Source organism: Gossypium arboreum, chromosome 8 (genome assembly GCF_025698485.1).
Source record: "Gossypium arboreum isolate Shixiya-1 chromosome 8, ASM2569848v2, whole genome shotgun sequence".
NCBI classification, from domain to species: domain Eukaryota; kingdom Viridiplantae; phylum Streptophyta; class Magnoliopsida; order Malvales; family Malvaceae; genus Gossypium; species Gossypium arboreum.
This window is the reverse complement of record NC_069077.1, coordinates 16,362,341-16,379,063: the sequence shown is the minus strand read 5'-3', so window position 1 is coordinate 16,379,063 and position 16,723 is coordinate 16,362,341. Positions and strand designations below refer to the sequence as shown.

Here is a 16,723-nt window from a genome sequence, read left to right as displayed (position 1 = left end):
ATAATGTGTTTCATGTTTCAATGCTGAGACAGTACAGATTTGATCATTCGCATGTGATTCCTTATAGTGATATTGAGCTTCAGCCAAACTTGACGTATTAGGAAGAACCGGTAAGAATTTTAGCTCGGGAAATTAAAGAACTACGAAATAAATGAGTACCATTAGTAAAAGTCTTGTGGCATCGACATGGTTCATAAGAAGCTACCTAGGAAATTAAAGAATCAATGAGATTACAATATCCAAATCTATTTTTAGGTAACAATTTCGAGGACGAAATTTCTTAAGGGGGGAGAGTTGTAACAGCTCGATTTTTTAGTGGAACAGTGGTTTCCGGGCCACTAAATCTAGTGAATAAGTTTGTAAATATTGTTATTTAATATTTATGAGTCAAATATGGTTTTAAAAAGGTTTTTGATTTAATAATTTATGTTTTATAATGATTTATTAGGTTCAAGTGGTAAAACCCTAATGTCAAGTGGTTTTAGAAAGTAAGGCATCGGGACCTCGTTTCTATAAAATGAGCCATAAATATTTTTATAAATATTTACGGAATGTCATTAAAGTGATATTAAAGTTTCGTTGAAAAATTTTAACGTTTTGATAGTTAATTAATTAAAAAGGACTAAATTAAAAAAGGTGCAAAACTTGTTAATTATAATAGTTAAGTGATTAAATGGATTGATTAATAAATGAGGGAGGACTTAAGAAACAATTATTCCTTAATTGTAATAATGGGACGGCAATTAAATAGAAAATAATAAAATAGTCTGAATTGGATGGCAATTTTGTAAATAAATGTAAGTTTAATTAAATTAAGTTAAATTAAAGAATGAAAAACAAAACTTCATCCTTATCTTCTTCAAATGGCCGAATGCCATAACTAGGGAGAGGACAAAGCTTCGTTCGGCTTATTTATTTGTATGTAAGTACATTTTGATCTCGTTTTTTGTAATTTTTATGTTTTTGATATCGTTACAACTAAGTCCAGCTAACCTGTACCTTCGTTTCTGATTCTGTTAAAATTTTTGGAAGTTTCCGTTAATAAATATTAGATGTTTTTTTATGAATAACATGAATTTGGAGCTTTGATTGTGTTGTGTGATGATTTTGTAAAATGATTTTTGTTAAATATTGATTTTAGGATTAAATTATGAAAATGTCAAAATATTAGGGTTTGATAGTGAATTTTAGGTTTATTAGGGGTAGTATGAAGGGCCTAGAATATTTAGACAGATTATTGATTTGAGAAAATTAGTTAATTTGATAGATTAACTAATTAAGGGATTAAATTGAAAAAATTGTAAAAGTTTAGGGTAATTGCATAAATTTAAAAAATAAAAGGGTATTAATTGTAAAATGGATTGGAAATGAAATATATGTTAATAAATGAGTAATTTTATATTTTAAATAAAGATCCCATAGATACTCATGGAAAAGGAAAAATAGCAGAATAGTCCTTGAACTTCTACAGTTATTACAATTCAGTCCAAGTAAATTTGTAACACCTTTAACCTGTATTCGTCGCTGATCAATCACAACACAAAAGCATACATTTAACATACATTAAGCATTTCCATATAAACATCAATCATACATAACCACATCGTCCCTTAAGAATGCCTACGAGGCCTTAAACATGCTTTAAAGAAGGTTCGGGACTAAACCAATCACATATGCAAACTTTGGAAAACTTAAAAAATTTTCAAATATAAAAGAGCCACACGCCCCTATGAACAAGCCGTGTGCCTCACACGGCCACCAAACACGCCCGTGTCACAGACCATATGAAAACAGGGCATACATACTGACTTGCACCACACGGCCTAAGACACGCCCATGTGCCAGGCTGTGTGAAATCTAAGGAGAGTTACTGACTTGGCTACATGGTCAACCACACGCCCGTGTATCTAACCTGTGTACACTTCGAAATGGCCACACACGCCCATGTGCCAAGGCTGTGTGTCTCTCACGGCCACCAGACACGCCTGTGTGTCTAGGCCGTGCACAAGACTGTCTTAAACTTGAAGCACTACCCCAGGGAACATATGGCCGTGTAACATGATCGTGTGTCGCACACAGCTGAGGCGCCCGTTTCTCTGCCCGTGTGGACAAAAATAGGCTATTTACAAAACCAATTTGCCAACCTTTTCTCATAGACATCTAGCAACCAAAATGGTACCATTTCATAACATTTATAAGCAGCCAAAACATGCCAATTCATACACATAACATGCCATCTGGCTACAACCATTTCAATTACTCAATTCTATATTCAAAAGCATACCAAATCACTAAACCAAAATCATCACAACTTATATAAGTTCCAAATGCATTAACTCATTATCTTATCACCTATTTTATATCACAAAACACACTATATTCTCATCTCAAGATCAAACCACAATATGTCAACTTCCAAGCATTAATACATCAACTAATAACTAACCAAATGAACAACCATTTAGCTATATCAACAATTATGGCAAACATATCAAATCAAGCCAACATATAAGGCATTATAACATCACATATATCACTTAACAAACACATACTTAAGCCAACTTAAATGGCCAAATACACACCAACATTTACATCATTAACAAGCCAAATCACATGGCTAATATCATAGCTCAAAACATACCAAAATAACACTAGCCTATACATTTCATATACCATATATACAAAGCTTTAAAAGTACCAACAAAATGATTGATAGTGTGATGGCGTTTCCCGACGATCCCCAAGTCTGAGCTAGCTTCAATAATCTATAAAACATGGAAAGAACACACAAAGTAAGCTTTAAAAGCTTAGTAAGCCATATACAAATAATTTCATCACATGAAAATTTGTATAGTAATTCAAATGTACTAAACATAACTAATCACACACAAGTTTACAAACCTTTCTCATTGAACACATATTCAATATCTTAATCAAATTCAACATTTACTTCATTTCTCAATACTCGTATGAATCTCGTATATACCTGAGTCACTTAGCTCATTCACATAATATTTCTCAACTTGACTTTTCCCGTTGAACTGTTTGGAATCGTTAAGGATACTTGAAAATCACATAAGCTCGAACAATGCCATATCTCAGATATGGTCTTACATGTTATTACATGTCAACGCTACTGTCCCAAACAGGGTCTTACACGAAATCGATTAACAATGCCAATGTCCCAGACATGGTCTTACACGTAATCTCAATACAATGTCAATGTCCCAGATATGGTCTTACATGTAATCACATTTCAGTAACCTAATGTCATGACATTCGTATCCTATACTATTCCTAAGGTTCGTACAGGACTTTCGGATGACGAACTCTGTCGATTCTTGCTCGTAATTGTACTTTCAATATTCATAACAATTCAATGAGAAATACACACATATAATTCAATTTAAAGACATTTATTTGCATATGAACTTACCTCGTAGTCGGAATAAATAAACGGGGTCAACTATTCGATAACTTTTAATTTCCCCCGATCTAAATCTGATTTCTTTCATTCTTGATCTAAACACATTCAAAATTAACTCTTTTATTCATCAACACATTCAATTTAGTCCACAAACACATATTTGGGCATTTTTACACTTTAGCCCTAAACTTTCACATTTCTTACAATTTAGTCCTTATTTCACAAATACACAAAATTACACAATTTCTTTCAAATACATACTATCAAAATTTCTATAGGCTCTATAACAACCCATATTTATCAATATTTCACACATTTAACCATACATTTTCATCATTTCACAAATTAGTACATTTTATGCAATTTCACTAAAAATCACTTTACAAAACATGATAATCTATTAGAAGATACTCATTTTTCATCATCAAACATTCAATAACACATGAATTCATCCATGGAAACTTTTAAAATCATCAACACTTTCAAAAATTATGGCATGGGCTAGCTAGTACTCAAAGCAATGATCACAAAAACATAGAAATCATCAAAAATGGATCAAAATCGTACCTTAATCAAACTTAACAATGGCCGAACCCTAAAAACATGAATATGGATTCTTCATTCTTCAATAGATGATAAATGGCCACTAATATGTTTTGTTTTAATTAATATTCACTTATTAATCAATTTACCATTTTAACCTTTAATAAAAACATTATAATTCACATGATTCAAGGGCATCTCTGTCAAATTACACTATCAATGGTTTAATATCAACATAAGGACCTTTAATTTAATAAGCCATAAGACACTTTTATCATATAGAATGCAACTTTTGCAACGCGATTTACTCCTTTCGTCAAATTAAGCAATCAAACACTAAAATTTTTTCACGAAACTTTCACACATATATAATCACATGCTATAAAAACCAAAAATAATATTAAAATAATTTTACGATCTCAGATTTATGGTTCCGAAACCACTGTTCCTATTTAGCTAAAACCAGGCTGTTACAAAGTTCGTACGATTAAAATTTAACATTTGTATAAATTGATGATTGGTATGATGCATATATTATATTGTTGGAAATGAATTATTGTTTGAATTATAATATTGAATTGGATTTTCGGTTTGAATTAAACGCGGGATTTGAGTACATTTGTGGGTGTATGACGGGGGTTTGGAGTGAAGATAGTATTGGAGGGAGATATTGGTATTTTACTCAAGTGAACCGGGGTTAATCATTTTTTGCGAACTCTCATGTTTTACTTTCTGTTTGGCGTGATTGGGTGAATCAGCTCTTACGAGCTTCTGTTCAGCTTTTACGAGCTTCTGTTGGCTTATTTGAGAGGACCAGCTCTTATGAGCTTCTGTTGACGATGTACTCTTATCCGTAAGTCATTCTTCGATGGAAAAATCTCAGTAAAGTGATTTATTTAATGAATTTGAAAGACATGTTATTTATTTTTGTATTGATTTGAATACAGATATATTTATCGATTGAAGTTGTGAATGACAATGAGTTGACATAGATGATTTTTTATTATTATTTGATTTATTATAGTTAGTCCGGTAAGAGTTTTGTTGATCATGTCGAACTTACTAAACTTCATTAAGCTTACTTGTGTTGTTTAATGTCATTGTAGATTTTCGGAAGGTTAGACAATCGGATCAGCACTCAAGTCACGGTATCAGTTTATCTTGGTAGTTTTGAAACGTTAAATTCGGATTATATGACATGTATAGGCTCTTGTGCTATTTTGGTTAATGTTTGGCTTATATAAATGTTATGAATGATATTTTGTGCAAATACAAATAACCAATTTGCAAAGGGTATGAGAATGTGGTATAGTTGTTATGCTAGTATGTGTGACTTACATATATTTGATTTGTTGTGGTTGCGGTAACTTTGTTAGGTATTTTGATTTGGTATTACTTGAATGAGTTGATGAATTGAATTAATGTGTATTTGAGATTAAATTGTATATAATTGTGGTACCAATGAGGGTACATTGGTTAATTACATATTAGGTTGGTTTTGATGTGTTTTTGACCCGATTAATGTCATTTTGATTTTATATTTTGGTTAGTATTTGAGTTTCTTAATGTCCAAGAAATTTGGTCATGTTTGTATTAATGTAAGATTTGAATGATTTACTATTTCATTGTCCCGTAATACTCTATAACCCTATTCTGATGACGGATACATGCTCAACGTATTATATATGATTCTCTTGAATCTTCTAATATTAATTTTCCTATTTACCAAGGTAGCATATGTTGTCATATTTTAAACATTTTTATCTGCAGTTCATTAAATGTTGGGAAATTCAATATCGACGATTATTTTGTTTTTTACTGGCATATAAATGCTAATAAAATGAGACTTTTTGTAGTGCCGAAGTTCCCTCTCCCCTTTGATTTGCTAAATTACTTAGCAACTCAACTATTGCAGTAAATCTTCTTCTTCTTTTTTTTCCAAACTCGTATACGAAAAAAAAAACCACTTTATCGATCCATCCATTCTACTTCTAGTACTGCGATTTATGGGTTTTCAATAAATTTATGAATTTCCAGGTTCCTTCCTAAGAATGGGTGCCTTCATCTAGGAAACCTTCAAAAGGCACTATAATGACATCATACGTTTGAATCAGATAGTCCGTCATATTCTCCTATAAAACCAGGCCAGCCAGGTCCATTTCGTATCATCATACCTTAAAATTTTCAAGGTTAAAACCCGCATCTAAGAGCGGTTCAGTTCAGCTAATCTGATACCTGATTCTTCTGTGCTCGGCTGGTTTATTATTAGTTTCGTTGGTGATCAGCAAAATGGGAAGGTCTCCATGCTGTAGTTCTGATGATGCTATTCTCAAGAAGGGTCCATGGACTCCAGAAGAAGATGAGAAGTTGCTTGAGTACATTAACACGCATGGCCATGGCAATTGGAAAACTCTTCCAAAGCATGCTGGCTTGAATAGATGTGGAAAGAGTTGCAGGCTAAGGTGGGCAAACTATCTGAGGCCTGACATCAAGAGGGGGAGATTCTCCGAAGAAGAAGAGAGACTTATCATTAACCTTCATTCCACTCTTGGGAACAAGTATATATATTTATATCTCATATTGTTTATTCCAGTGATAAATCTTCGCAATTGTTCATGTTCAAGGTTTAACGGCTTTGATTTAATTTTGTACAGGTGGTCAAAGATTGCTACTTATCTCCCTGGACGAACAGATAATGAGATCAAGAACTTTTGGAACACCCACATCAGGAAGAAGCTTCTCAACATGGGACTCGACCCAAACACCCACAAACCAAGAACTGATCTCAATCACCTTTTGAATCTTACTCAGCTGATTTGTGCTGCACAGTTAGGCAGCTTGATGAATCCTTGGGAAAGTAGTGCTCTTAAAGTGCAGGCTGATGCTGCTCAGCTATTGCAGAACTTAATCCAAACCCTGAATACCAACCAACTCTCAACTATTACTGCTGGTTTAGTGGGGTCCCAGACTTCTTACCCATATGAAGGATTGATAAATGGGACAAGCTCTCTTTATGCCGATGAACCAGCCCCAGTTCCTCAGAAATTTCATTTAATGTCTCAAACATCAAGTGATCAACACCAGAGTCAGGGTGTAATTGACAACTCGTGGGCAAGTTTTGAAGGTTATGAAAGCTCAGATATCAGTGATTTTCTAATTTCTGAATTGGTTCCGGAATCTCCTGAGACTGCTACTACTTCCATGAACCAAATGGGAGACGACAAGACCAACACCAATCACGGCTCAACCATGTCACCAGACTCTTCCATTTTCCAGGCTTGGGAGAAGCTAATGGATGATGAAACTGATAACTCCTTCTGGAAAGATATTCTTGAGTAAGTCTTCTTGTTTTTCATATACTTTGATTCATTTCCTTATTAGTCTCATATGTACATTTAATACTAATATGTTAAATGGTTTTATTTTTGCAGTTTGGCATCGTCGCCATCATCTCCCATACTATGAAGATACTAGACAACATCAACATGATCAAAGAGAAATATTTCATTCATTTTTTCTTTAATTTCCTTTTAGCGGATTTCTTCTTCTATTAATTCATTCATTCATTTGGGAAAAAGCTTGATTTAGCTACTGTATGTTGTTGTAAGAGACAACTAGTTCAAAGTTCTTGTAAATCTTTTTTTTGTTATTTTTATTCAAATTAAATGTCTGTAAATTCCTTTCCAATTAAAAATGGGCTGAAAAACATTGAGTTCATAACATCGAATATTATAATTGTTTTTGTCTGTCTTAGATTATTGGGGAATCTATACGTTACTCAGCCATATATTTATATCCATAGATAGCATTAATTAATTAATTAGTAGATGTGAGTGAGGTTAGGTTAACATGCATGCCGCCCGAAATCCACATCCGATGATCAACGATGGCACAGGTCCCTACTTTCCTGCCAATATGTAAGTATATCGATCCATCTAATGACAACAGAAAGTACGTAATACATACGTGTATATGATCCGTCAAGTGTTTGCACTTTTTGGGCATGCAGTTTGGCTGCTAAGGGTATATAAAAGAATTGCACTTAATTCCCACTAGCTGATCATGGTTCAATTGGGTTATATCAAATTTGACCTCCGAAAGGAAAAACAAATCTCCAATTAAATTAATACATATTTTATTTTAGAGAAATTCTAATCCAAACCCTGGCTCCAATACTATACATACAAAGTCACTGACCAGCAATGCATCGCCTCATCTTTGAGTTGCAAGTTTTGGGTGTTGGAGTAAATTTAAAGATGGTTAGCCAAGGACATACTCCTCTCAAGGGAAATGGTTTAAAAGTAGGATGGATAATCGAATTTATTAAACCATCAATTTTCAAGTTTATCAATCAATTCAATCACTGATTTTTTATGTGAACGGTTTATTCAAAGATCAATTCAACTCTTATGATCAGATCAATATATTGATTGATTTGTTTAATAAAGTAAGTGTATATATATATTTTTAATATCAATCCCATTATAGGTTTTTATAATATTTTTTCTATTTGATATAATATTTGTTTTATCATAGTCCTCCTTAACCCTTAAATAAAAAGATAATGCATCTAGACATGCTCGAACTCACATCCTCCTACACTGACAATAATACCGATGCCAATCGAGTTAAAATTTAATCAATAATGAAATATGTATATTTAATTTAATTAGGATTCTTCATATAATATCAACTTAAAACTTAGGGTTGAATTTTTCTCAAAAAAGAGGGGTCCAACTAGAACAAAGTTAATTAATTATCAAATTTTGTTTTAGTTATGATTAATTAATATAATAAAATGACTTGTTTCTTATGGTTTAGTTTCTTTCATTACGACAACTTTTGTTTCCTCCGCTTCGGTTAAATTCGATGCATGCAATACCTACATTAACGGAAGCATACGCCGCCGAGCAAATTCCTGCCTTGTTCCTCACAACCTTCAAACATTGTTTAATTATTTTTATAAAAAGGGCTTAAGTTTTAGGTTCTATTTTCGTATCCTCCCAAGTTTTTATTCCGAAGAGACAGCTATAAAGACCCTTTGTTTTAAATTACAATTAGTTTTCAAGTTTCCTAGCTAGTTGACTGTCTTTTTCTTCTCGTCGTTTAATTGCAGTCAATGGTCTTTGCATGTTAAATATCTAACAACTGATATAGTCTACAGATTATTCATTAACTTCTACAAATTACTATCATTTTCACATTGATTTTTCTTATGTAACAGACTTGTCAAAGAAGGATATGGGCTAAGGAAATCTGAAATATATAAAACCCAGAAAATCCTACTATCCACATCTTCTCTTTGACCTTTGCTACTGTATTTTGAAGAATCAAACCTTTTGATTTGTATAAAATACCTACATCTAATCTAACCAAATATAATAGCAAAGTCAAAATAACTTACATATTAATATTATCATGACAATGTTAAACACTCAAACTAAAGAAAATATGAGTGAATTCTACTAACTACTGATTTTTTCTGGGAAAAATAAGCAACGTGTTCAAATATTACTCATACACTCCTAATTAATTAAGGACCCGTATTGACAAATCTTGTTTTTGCTCTTAGATTATACAGTATTTCCTTTTGTAGCATTACAACATACATACATAACATAACATTTGAATATCATGCATATTTATTTATAATATTGAAATAAACTTCATTATTCCTCTTCTTCTTCTTTTTTTTTTTTAAAAAAAAGGTAGCTGATTTGAAGAGCCTAATCTATGGTTTAAAGGGTTGGTAAATGTTTGGTTTTGAAGTTAGAAATGGATGTAGTTTGACCATTTAATGTATGGCAAGCAAAATTACGTAAAAACATAATAGCTGAGCTCAGTCTATGATGCAGAGTTGACATATAATTTCACCACGGCAACTTCTAATCAATGCACAGTTTTATAATCTTTGTTTTAAATTCTACCCTGCAAGTCAAATGTGAATATATATAAATTTGATTGCTTGGTTCCATCCCGAAGATTTCATGTATGAATTCACACACGGCCTTAACGCGGAAGATGATCGAATTCGTTAATTACTCTTTTAACAGTTTATTTGTTGTTTAGTTGAATAGATTTTGCGGAATCACCCATTTCCTTTGTTTTTATCTTGTTTTCATAATGTTTGCTGTAATATTGATTTTGAATCATATAAATTCAAAGCTGCCAAGTTGGTATATTTAATCATCTAATGGACTGGTTACTAAAAGAGAGGCTGCTTTGGTTATTGGATGATCAACCAAAAACAAATACAAAATATTGAAAGAGCAGTTGAGACCCTTCTTTTGGAATTAATTTATATAAACATTGAACGTAGCAGAACTAACGATTGAAATGATGTCAAAAGAACTGTTGAGTTATATGGTGAGGGCACAATTTAAGATCATACCAAAAAAAATAAATTTAAGGATGAATATATTTTAAGCAAGGAAGCTGCTTTGAGTCGTTGGCTATCGTAGACGAAATATAATACTCCATGTGGGAGAGTCAAAGATTATAATTGTTGAGGATGATATTCTGTAATTTAAGAAAAATGTTGAGCACCGCCCATCCAAAAAAAAAACTCTAAGGGGGCTTTGATATGATTGGCGAGGCTCAACGTGCTGAGCATGCAAGAAACATGTGTTAATGAAGGACATCGTTTAATAATCATAATCATGCAGTATAAAGCGAGGTGATTCTTTTGGCGATGTAGTATGGCTTTGAGTTGAATGAACTTTTTTTTTATTCTCACAGCTAACATGATTTACTTCATGAGGATATGTTAATAGATTTAGGTCAAATCTAATTCGAATATTAATGTGTTTTTATGTTTGTTTTACCCAACACGAAATATAAGTTTTAAAATTTTTCCAAATCTATCCTATTTACAAATTACTAATGGAAATTTTTTAGGCCCACTCATATTATTTTAAATATATATATATATTATTTTTAATTTTACATTTAATACTTTTGGTCTTTTTCCTTATTTTTAATGTTTAATAGTATTATATTACTTACTATATATTCGATTTTATATGATATAAATTACATAACATGTAAAAATAAAAATATATTACAAAAGTATAAAATCAATCAGGTTAGATTGGGCTTAAACTTTAAACATTAAAGCTCAAGCTTAGACCATACTTTTAATGCACCTATTTTTTTTTATACAAGTCTTTTTTTTGGGGCTTAATAGTTTTATCCAAACTCATTCATATTTCGAGTGGACTTCTGAGTTTGGGTGAGTAGCCCAATCCTTAAAAGATCTTGTGATTATCAAAACTATACTTCATATTCTAATTTAAATTAAGTTACGGTGTGTTTGATAAACCATTGAAAATAGAAATTTTCAACATTTAATATTTTAAATGTGTTTCATAATCATTTTAATTTTTACTTAATATAAAGTTTTCAATAAAAAAAGTGTTGAATAAGATAAGTAGGTAGGTAGTTACTTAATGTAGAAAATATTAAATTAATTTATTTTATTAAAAATTGAAATAATTATTATTTTAGAAAATAATATATTTAAATTGTCATATTTATCTTTCATCCAAAACCATCCAAAATAATATAAAATATTATATTAATAAGATTATAATAAATAATCTTTTAAAATTAATATTTATATTTATCAAACAATATAACTATATTCAATACTTTTTTTAAACAATCTCATTATAGATTCTAATCATATCTACTCTTTTTAATACAATACCTAGAACTACCCATAATCCTTCCGCAACCCATGTTCTCCTACATTGGCCACAATACCTAAGCCAGTCAAGTTAAAACTTGATCAACAATTATATTCAATACTTGTATTTACTAATTTATCAAACAATTTTCTAATATAAATTTAGAAATTGAGCTTAAATTTTTGAAACGTTGAATTTATACCTAATACTTTAACTGGTTGAAAGAAAAACAGTAACCAAAAGGAATACTATTCTTCTTCAACTGCTAAATCAAGTGTTGTGAAGGTTAACTCTATATTATTATACCACTAAAAACTACTGCTGCATTGTGCGTAGTTTCAGGCTAAGGTTGCTTGTTGGCTGAAAAGAAGGCTGATGGGTTCCTAGCGCCACGCGCCTGATAAAAATTCGACCACATCATTCATCGTTATACTAAATTCAAAATTTGCAGAATTACCTAACCCGGTTTTAGGGTTCTTTTTAAATAAATGGTAATATAATTATAAGCAGCCCTGCGCTTCCTGTTGCCAGGTTATTTCCGGTCTTTGTCTTGCCATTTGAAACTGTTAATATTATAATTGCAAGAAAGAATGTTAATGACATCATTGCTTTGAATCACGTAAACCACCATGCACCTATAAAAACCACCTGCATGTCTTCCATCTCCTCACAATATCGATACTGAAACTCCTTTTTCCAGCTTTGTCAATAATTAAGCAGCCCTTCACCAAGAAGAGATTCCCCATTTTTATTGATATCTGATTCTTTCCTGGTTATTTACTTTATTGTTTCCTATCATCAGCCGCAATGGGTAGGTCTCCGTGCTGCGCAGAGGATGCCAACCTGAAAAAGGGGCCGTGGACTCCAGAGGAGGACCAGAAGCTGGTTGATTGCATTAACAAACATGGACATGGAAGTTGGAGGGCTCTTCCAAAGCTTGCAGGCTTAAACAGATGTGGCAAAAGTTGCAGATTAAGGTGGACTAATTATCTAAGGCCCGATATCAAAAGAGGAAAGTTCACTGAAGAAGAAGAGAGAGTTATTATTAACCTTCATGCTGTTCTTGGAAACAAGTACGTAATACCTGTTTTCTTTGGATTTTAGAAAAAAAAAAAAAAGAGTAAAGGAAAAGCATCTAAGGTATTTATGGTTGGTTTTACCTTGTTTGTTGCAGGTGGTCTAGGATTGCTGCTCATCTTCCAGGAAGAACAGATAATGAAATAAAAAACTACTGGAATACACAGATTAGGAAGAAGCTCCTGAACATGGGAATCGACCCTCAAACCCACAAGCCAAGAACTGATCTTAATCATCTCTTAAATCTTTCCCAGTTGCTTTGTGCCTCACAGTTAGGCAACCTCATGAACCCTTGGGACACTGCTTTTAAACTACAGGTTGATGCTGCTCAACTAGCCAAAACCCAACTATTGCAAAACCTACTGAAAATTATCAACACAAACAAACCTGCAACTGTTGACACAGCCGGTTTCCTTGGATCCCAAAACCCTTACCCTATTGAAGGATTACTCGATGGAACAAGCACCCTCTCTGATAAAGAACTAGCCCCAACACCTGAGAACATTACAAACAACGCTGGTGCAACCTCTCAAACATCAACTGACTTCCAGGCTCTAGAGAACCCATGTGCATATTTTGGAAATGGATTCAACTACGAAAGCAACCTTGGCATGAATAATCAGAGTTTGAGCAACTCCTTTGAGCAAACAGAAAATCCACTGCCCGAGTTGGTTTCAGCATCGCTTGGTCAGACTTCATCGATAAACCAGACGGACAACAAGACCGAGACAGCACCAGATTCCACCATCTATGAGGCTTGGGATAAGCTAATCATGGAAGACGAAGCCGATGGCTCCTACTGGAAAGAAATTCTAGAGTAAGTGCTTCTCTTGTTGGATTCTCTATTCATTTTCATTTCTTTGTTGCCTTTATTTTCTTTAATAGTTGATAAAATTTATTTTCTCTTGCATTTGCAGCTTAACTTCATCATCCTCATCACCTATCTCATGGTAGAGCAGCTTTCGGCAGGATACATATATGATCAAGCAGAGAAACATTATTTGATTCATTTAGGAAGCTGAATAATTGAGCTACCTATGTGTAAGAATTTGTACACCCACACCCACATGCGTTTGAGATTTTTTTGTTTTTTGGTTAATCAAAATACAATAATAAGTTATGGGATGTAATATTTTTCTTTCTAAACATAGATACCTTGTAATTTGTTTTTCCTTAAAATCAAACCAAGGATGGTGAAACTAAATCCCTGGTCTTGCTTTTAATTCATGCATCAAAAATATAGTTCATGTGAATATAATAAAAACTTGCTTTACTGAAAATATAAGATTCCATTTTTATTTTATTATTTTAAGAAACAACATTTTTTTTTCTTTCTAAATAAAAACTGGATTAATACTTCAGTTTTGCAAGTTAGTGTTTGTTTTAGTGACTAAAAGTCAAAATATTAGTTGAATAATTAGGCTTTTCGGTGAAATTGTTTCCGTCCATTACAAACCTACCCCTACCCTTATTTTTTGTAGTTCAACTAAACTCTCTCTCCCTTGTATCAAGTTTTTTTTTTTTTTATATATTTAAAATTTTTTATATATCATAAATCAATAAATACCTCAAAGCTAATACTTATTTTAAAATTCCTTCCTCTTTTCATAAAAAACATACAAAGCTAAGAGATAGAAGTTGCAAATTGTGGAGGAAAAACGTCAAGTAAAACAGATAATTTTTTTTAAAATTTTTAAGGTAAGCAATTCAAATGTTTAATCTTTAAATAATTTTTATTTAAAATTTAAATTTTGTTAAGAGGAAGGAAATAAAAATAAAATAAGTGAAAATGGCAGCTTCAGCCATGGCAATCTATTTCACCCGCCCTAAGGTGAGATTATCAAGTAATCGGATATCAATTTCACATTAAATAAACTAGTAAAAATTTATAAAATAAAATTATTTAAAAATAGAAAATTCTGTTTAATCTATTTACAAATCAAATGGTTTAATTTCTTTTTTCTAAATTGATATATTTGTGATTTTTTTATCCAATATCTGATTCGATTCCAATAATCTTACTTTAAATAAAAGAATACGAAGTTACAAGATGAAATTAAATAGAAATTAAATAATATTTAACTTCTATTTTAGTAAAAAATTTATCTTGTGTCATGATGTAATTGGTTAAAAAATTTGTGTAAACATTTGAACCAATTTGTGTAAAGAAATTGTATTTTATTTATATCTTTGACCAAAATACTTTAAATAAAGCCAAATTTATATTTTTTAAAAGACATAAAATAAATTCAATCCCTAATGTTTATTTATTTTGTCATTTTGACTCTTATTTTTTGGGGGAGGGTTATTTTGGCTCTTAACATTTGAAATTTAGTCAAATTGCTTGCTATTGGACAAAAAAATTGGCTGAACTATTAAAATTTTAAAATTTTAATGACATTGACGTGATAACTCATGTGGCATTTTATTTTTATTTCTCCACTAATATGGATAAATTTTCTAAATGTTTTCAAATTTTTGAATTCTTTTTTAAATTTTATAAAATATATGTAGACTAGTATGTTAGTGGCCACATCAATATCGTTAAACTTTTAACAATTCAGTCAATTTTCTATTTAAAAGTAAATTTAACTAAAATTTAAAAGTTGAGAACTAAAATAATAAAAATAAGAGCCAAATGATAAAATAAATAAACGGACTAAATTTATTTTTATGCAAAGTTGGAAGAGGAGTCCAAACCATTTGAATTAAGAGCCCAAAGCCTTGTATAGGAATGGTGGTTGGAAGTATAAAATGTTAAGCGTAAGAGAAGATTGGGTTTTGTCTAGGGGTGAACCTAATAAATCCAATTTTCTGAATTAATTCTTTGGGCAAGTACTATTTTTTAAAGAAATAAGTTTTCCCATCCTCCTTTTTGTAGTTTATAATATAACTGTTCGGTAAAAATAGAATAGAAATTCTTATTCAACTTAGAAAATGAGGCTTAATTTTTAACAAAAGTAATTAATTTTTTTTGATTTAATGTATAAATTATTAATTTATCTATCATACTTTTACATAAGACGTTATTATTTGATATACTATGTTTAATTCCATGAGGACTTTAATATATTTGCATGTCTCATCCTTTAAAAAGCTTAAGCTCTGTTTTATTTTTAAATATATTTTCTTTTTTAATTGAAAAACATGTTTAGTAAATTAAAATTAAAATTTGTTTTTAATAATGAAATACATTTGGTAATTATTTTCTCTAACAAAAGCAAAATAATTTTTTTACATGTATACATATTCGAACTAGGTACTTGTACCAGTACTTCTATACCCGATTCGGTCCTCGGAACTCAATATAGGAATATTATATTTGGGGCTAAAGCGATCTTGGCTAATCACTAGGTAGTTTGAATATTAAACGATGAAATTTTCAATTAATCAATCCGATAATATTATTTTAGAAGGTTAGAGACATTATTGATTAACTGAGTATGTTTAGAAATGAATTAAAATATGATTCTTGATCAATACAGGGGTAAATTTCAAAATTTTAGTGAAGGTATTGATACCTTGTCTTCACTATCGATACCAAAAATGTTATCGATACAAAAAATGCATTCTAACTTTCTATTTTCATTGATGTGAATATAGGTATCGATACTTTGGGCAATTTTTTCTTAAAAACACTTGGAAAATTTCACTTAAAACCCTTTGCATTGATTCGAAACAGTCCACCACTTCAAAACTAGTTCAGTTCACCTCAAACTCATTAAAATTCATCACTTAAATATACCAATTAACTAGAATATAAGTCTTTATCTAGCTTAGCTTGAGCATGCTTTAATTTCTAATAAGTTCATGGAACCAATAGAGTTTATAAAATCTTACATTCTAGTCCTTCCAGCACTTACTTTATTCATAGCTTATTAAGCCTATGTGCATGCCACATCTAAACCAAAATAATTGCATCTGACTCTTTTACGAGCTTCGTGGATGTGATGAAATGTACTGATGTCAATTTTCCGATCCAACGCTT

The 16,723-nt window shown here is 31.3% G+C and overlaps 2 protein-coding genes across 2 annotated transcripts; both read left to right on the top strand.

The window, feature by feature from the left end:
• The first annotated feature begins 6,142 nt into the window (after window positions 1-6,142).
• LOC108468437 (transcription factor MYB39-like) lies at window positions 6,143-7,435 on the top strand. Its single transcript, XM_017769322.2, has 3 exons — window positions 6,143-6,528; window positions 6,625-7,305; window positions 7,402-7,435. Exons 1-3 carry the CDS (start codon window positions 6,260-6,262, stop codon window positions 7,433-7,435), a joined length of 984 nt encoding a protein of 327 aa, XP_017624811.1. The 5' UTR covers window positions 6,143-6,259.
• A 4,895-nt stretch (window positions 7,436-12,330) lies between these two features.
• Window positions 12,331-14,054, top strand: LOC108468436 (transcription factor MYB39-like). The gene is made up of 3 exons (XM_017769321.2): window positions 12,331-12,731; window positions 12,833-13,552; window positions 13,653-14,054. Exons 1-3 carry the CDS (start codon window positions 12,466-12,468, stop codon window positions 13,687-13,689), a joined length of 1,023 nt encoding a protein of 340 aa, XP_017624810.1. The 5' UTR covers window positions 12,331-12,465; the 3' UTR covers window positions 13,690-14,054.
• The last annotated feature ends 2,669 nt before the right edge of the window (window positions 14,055-16,723 follow it).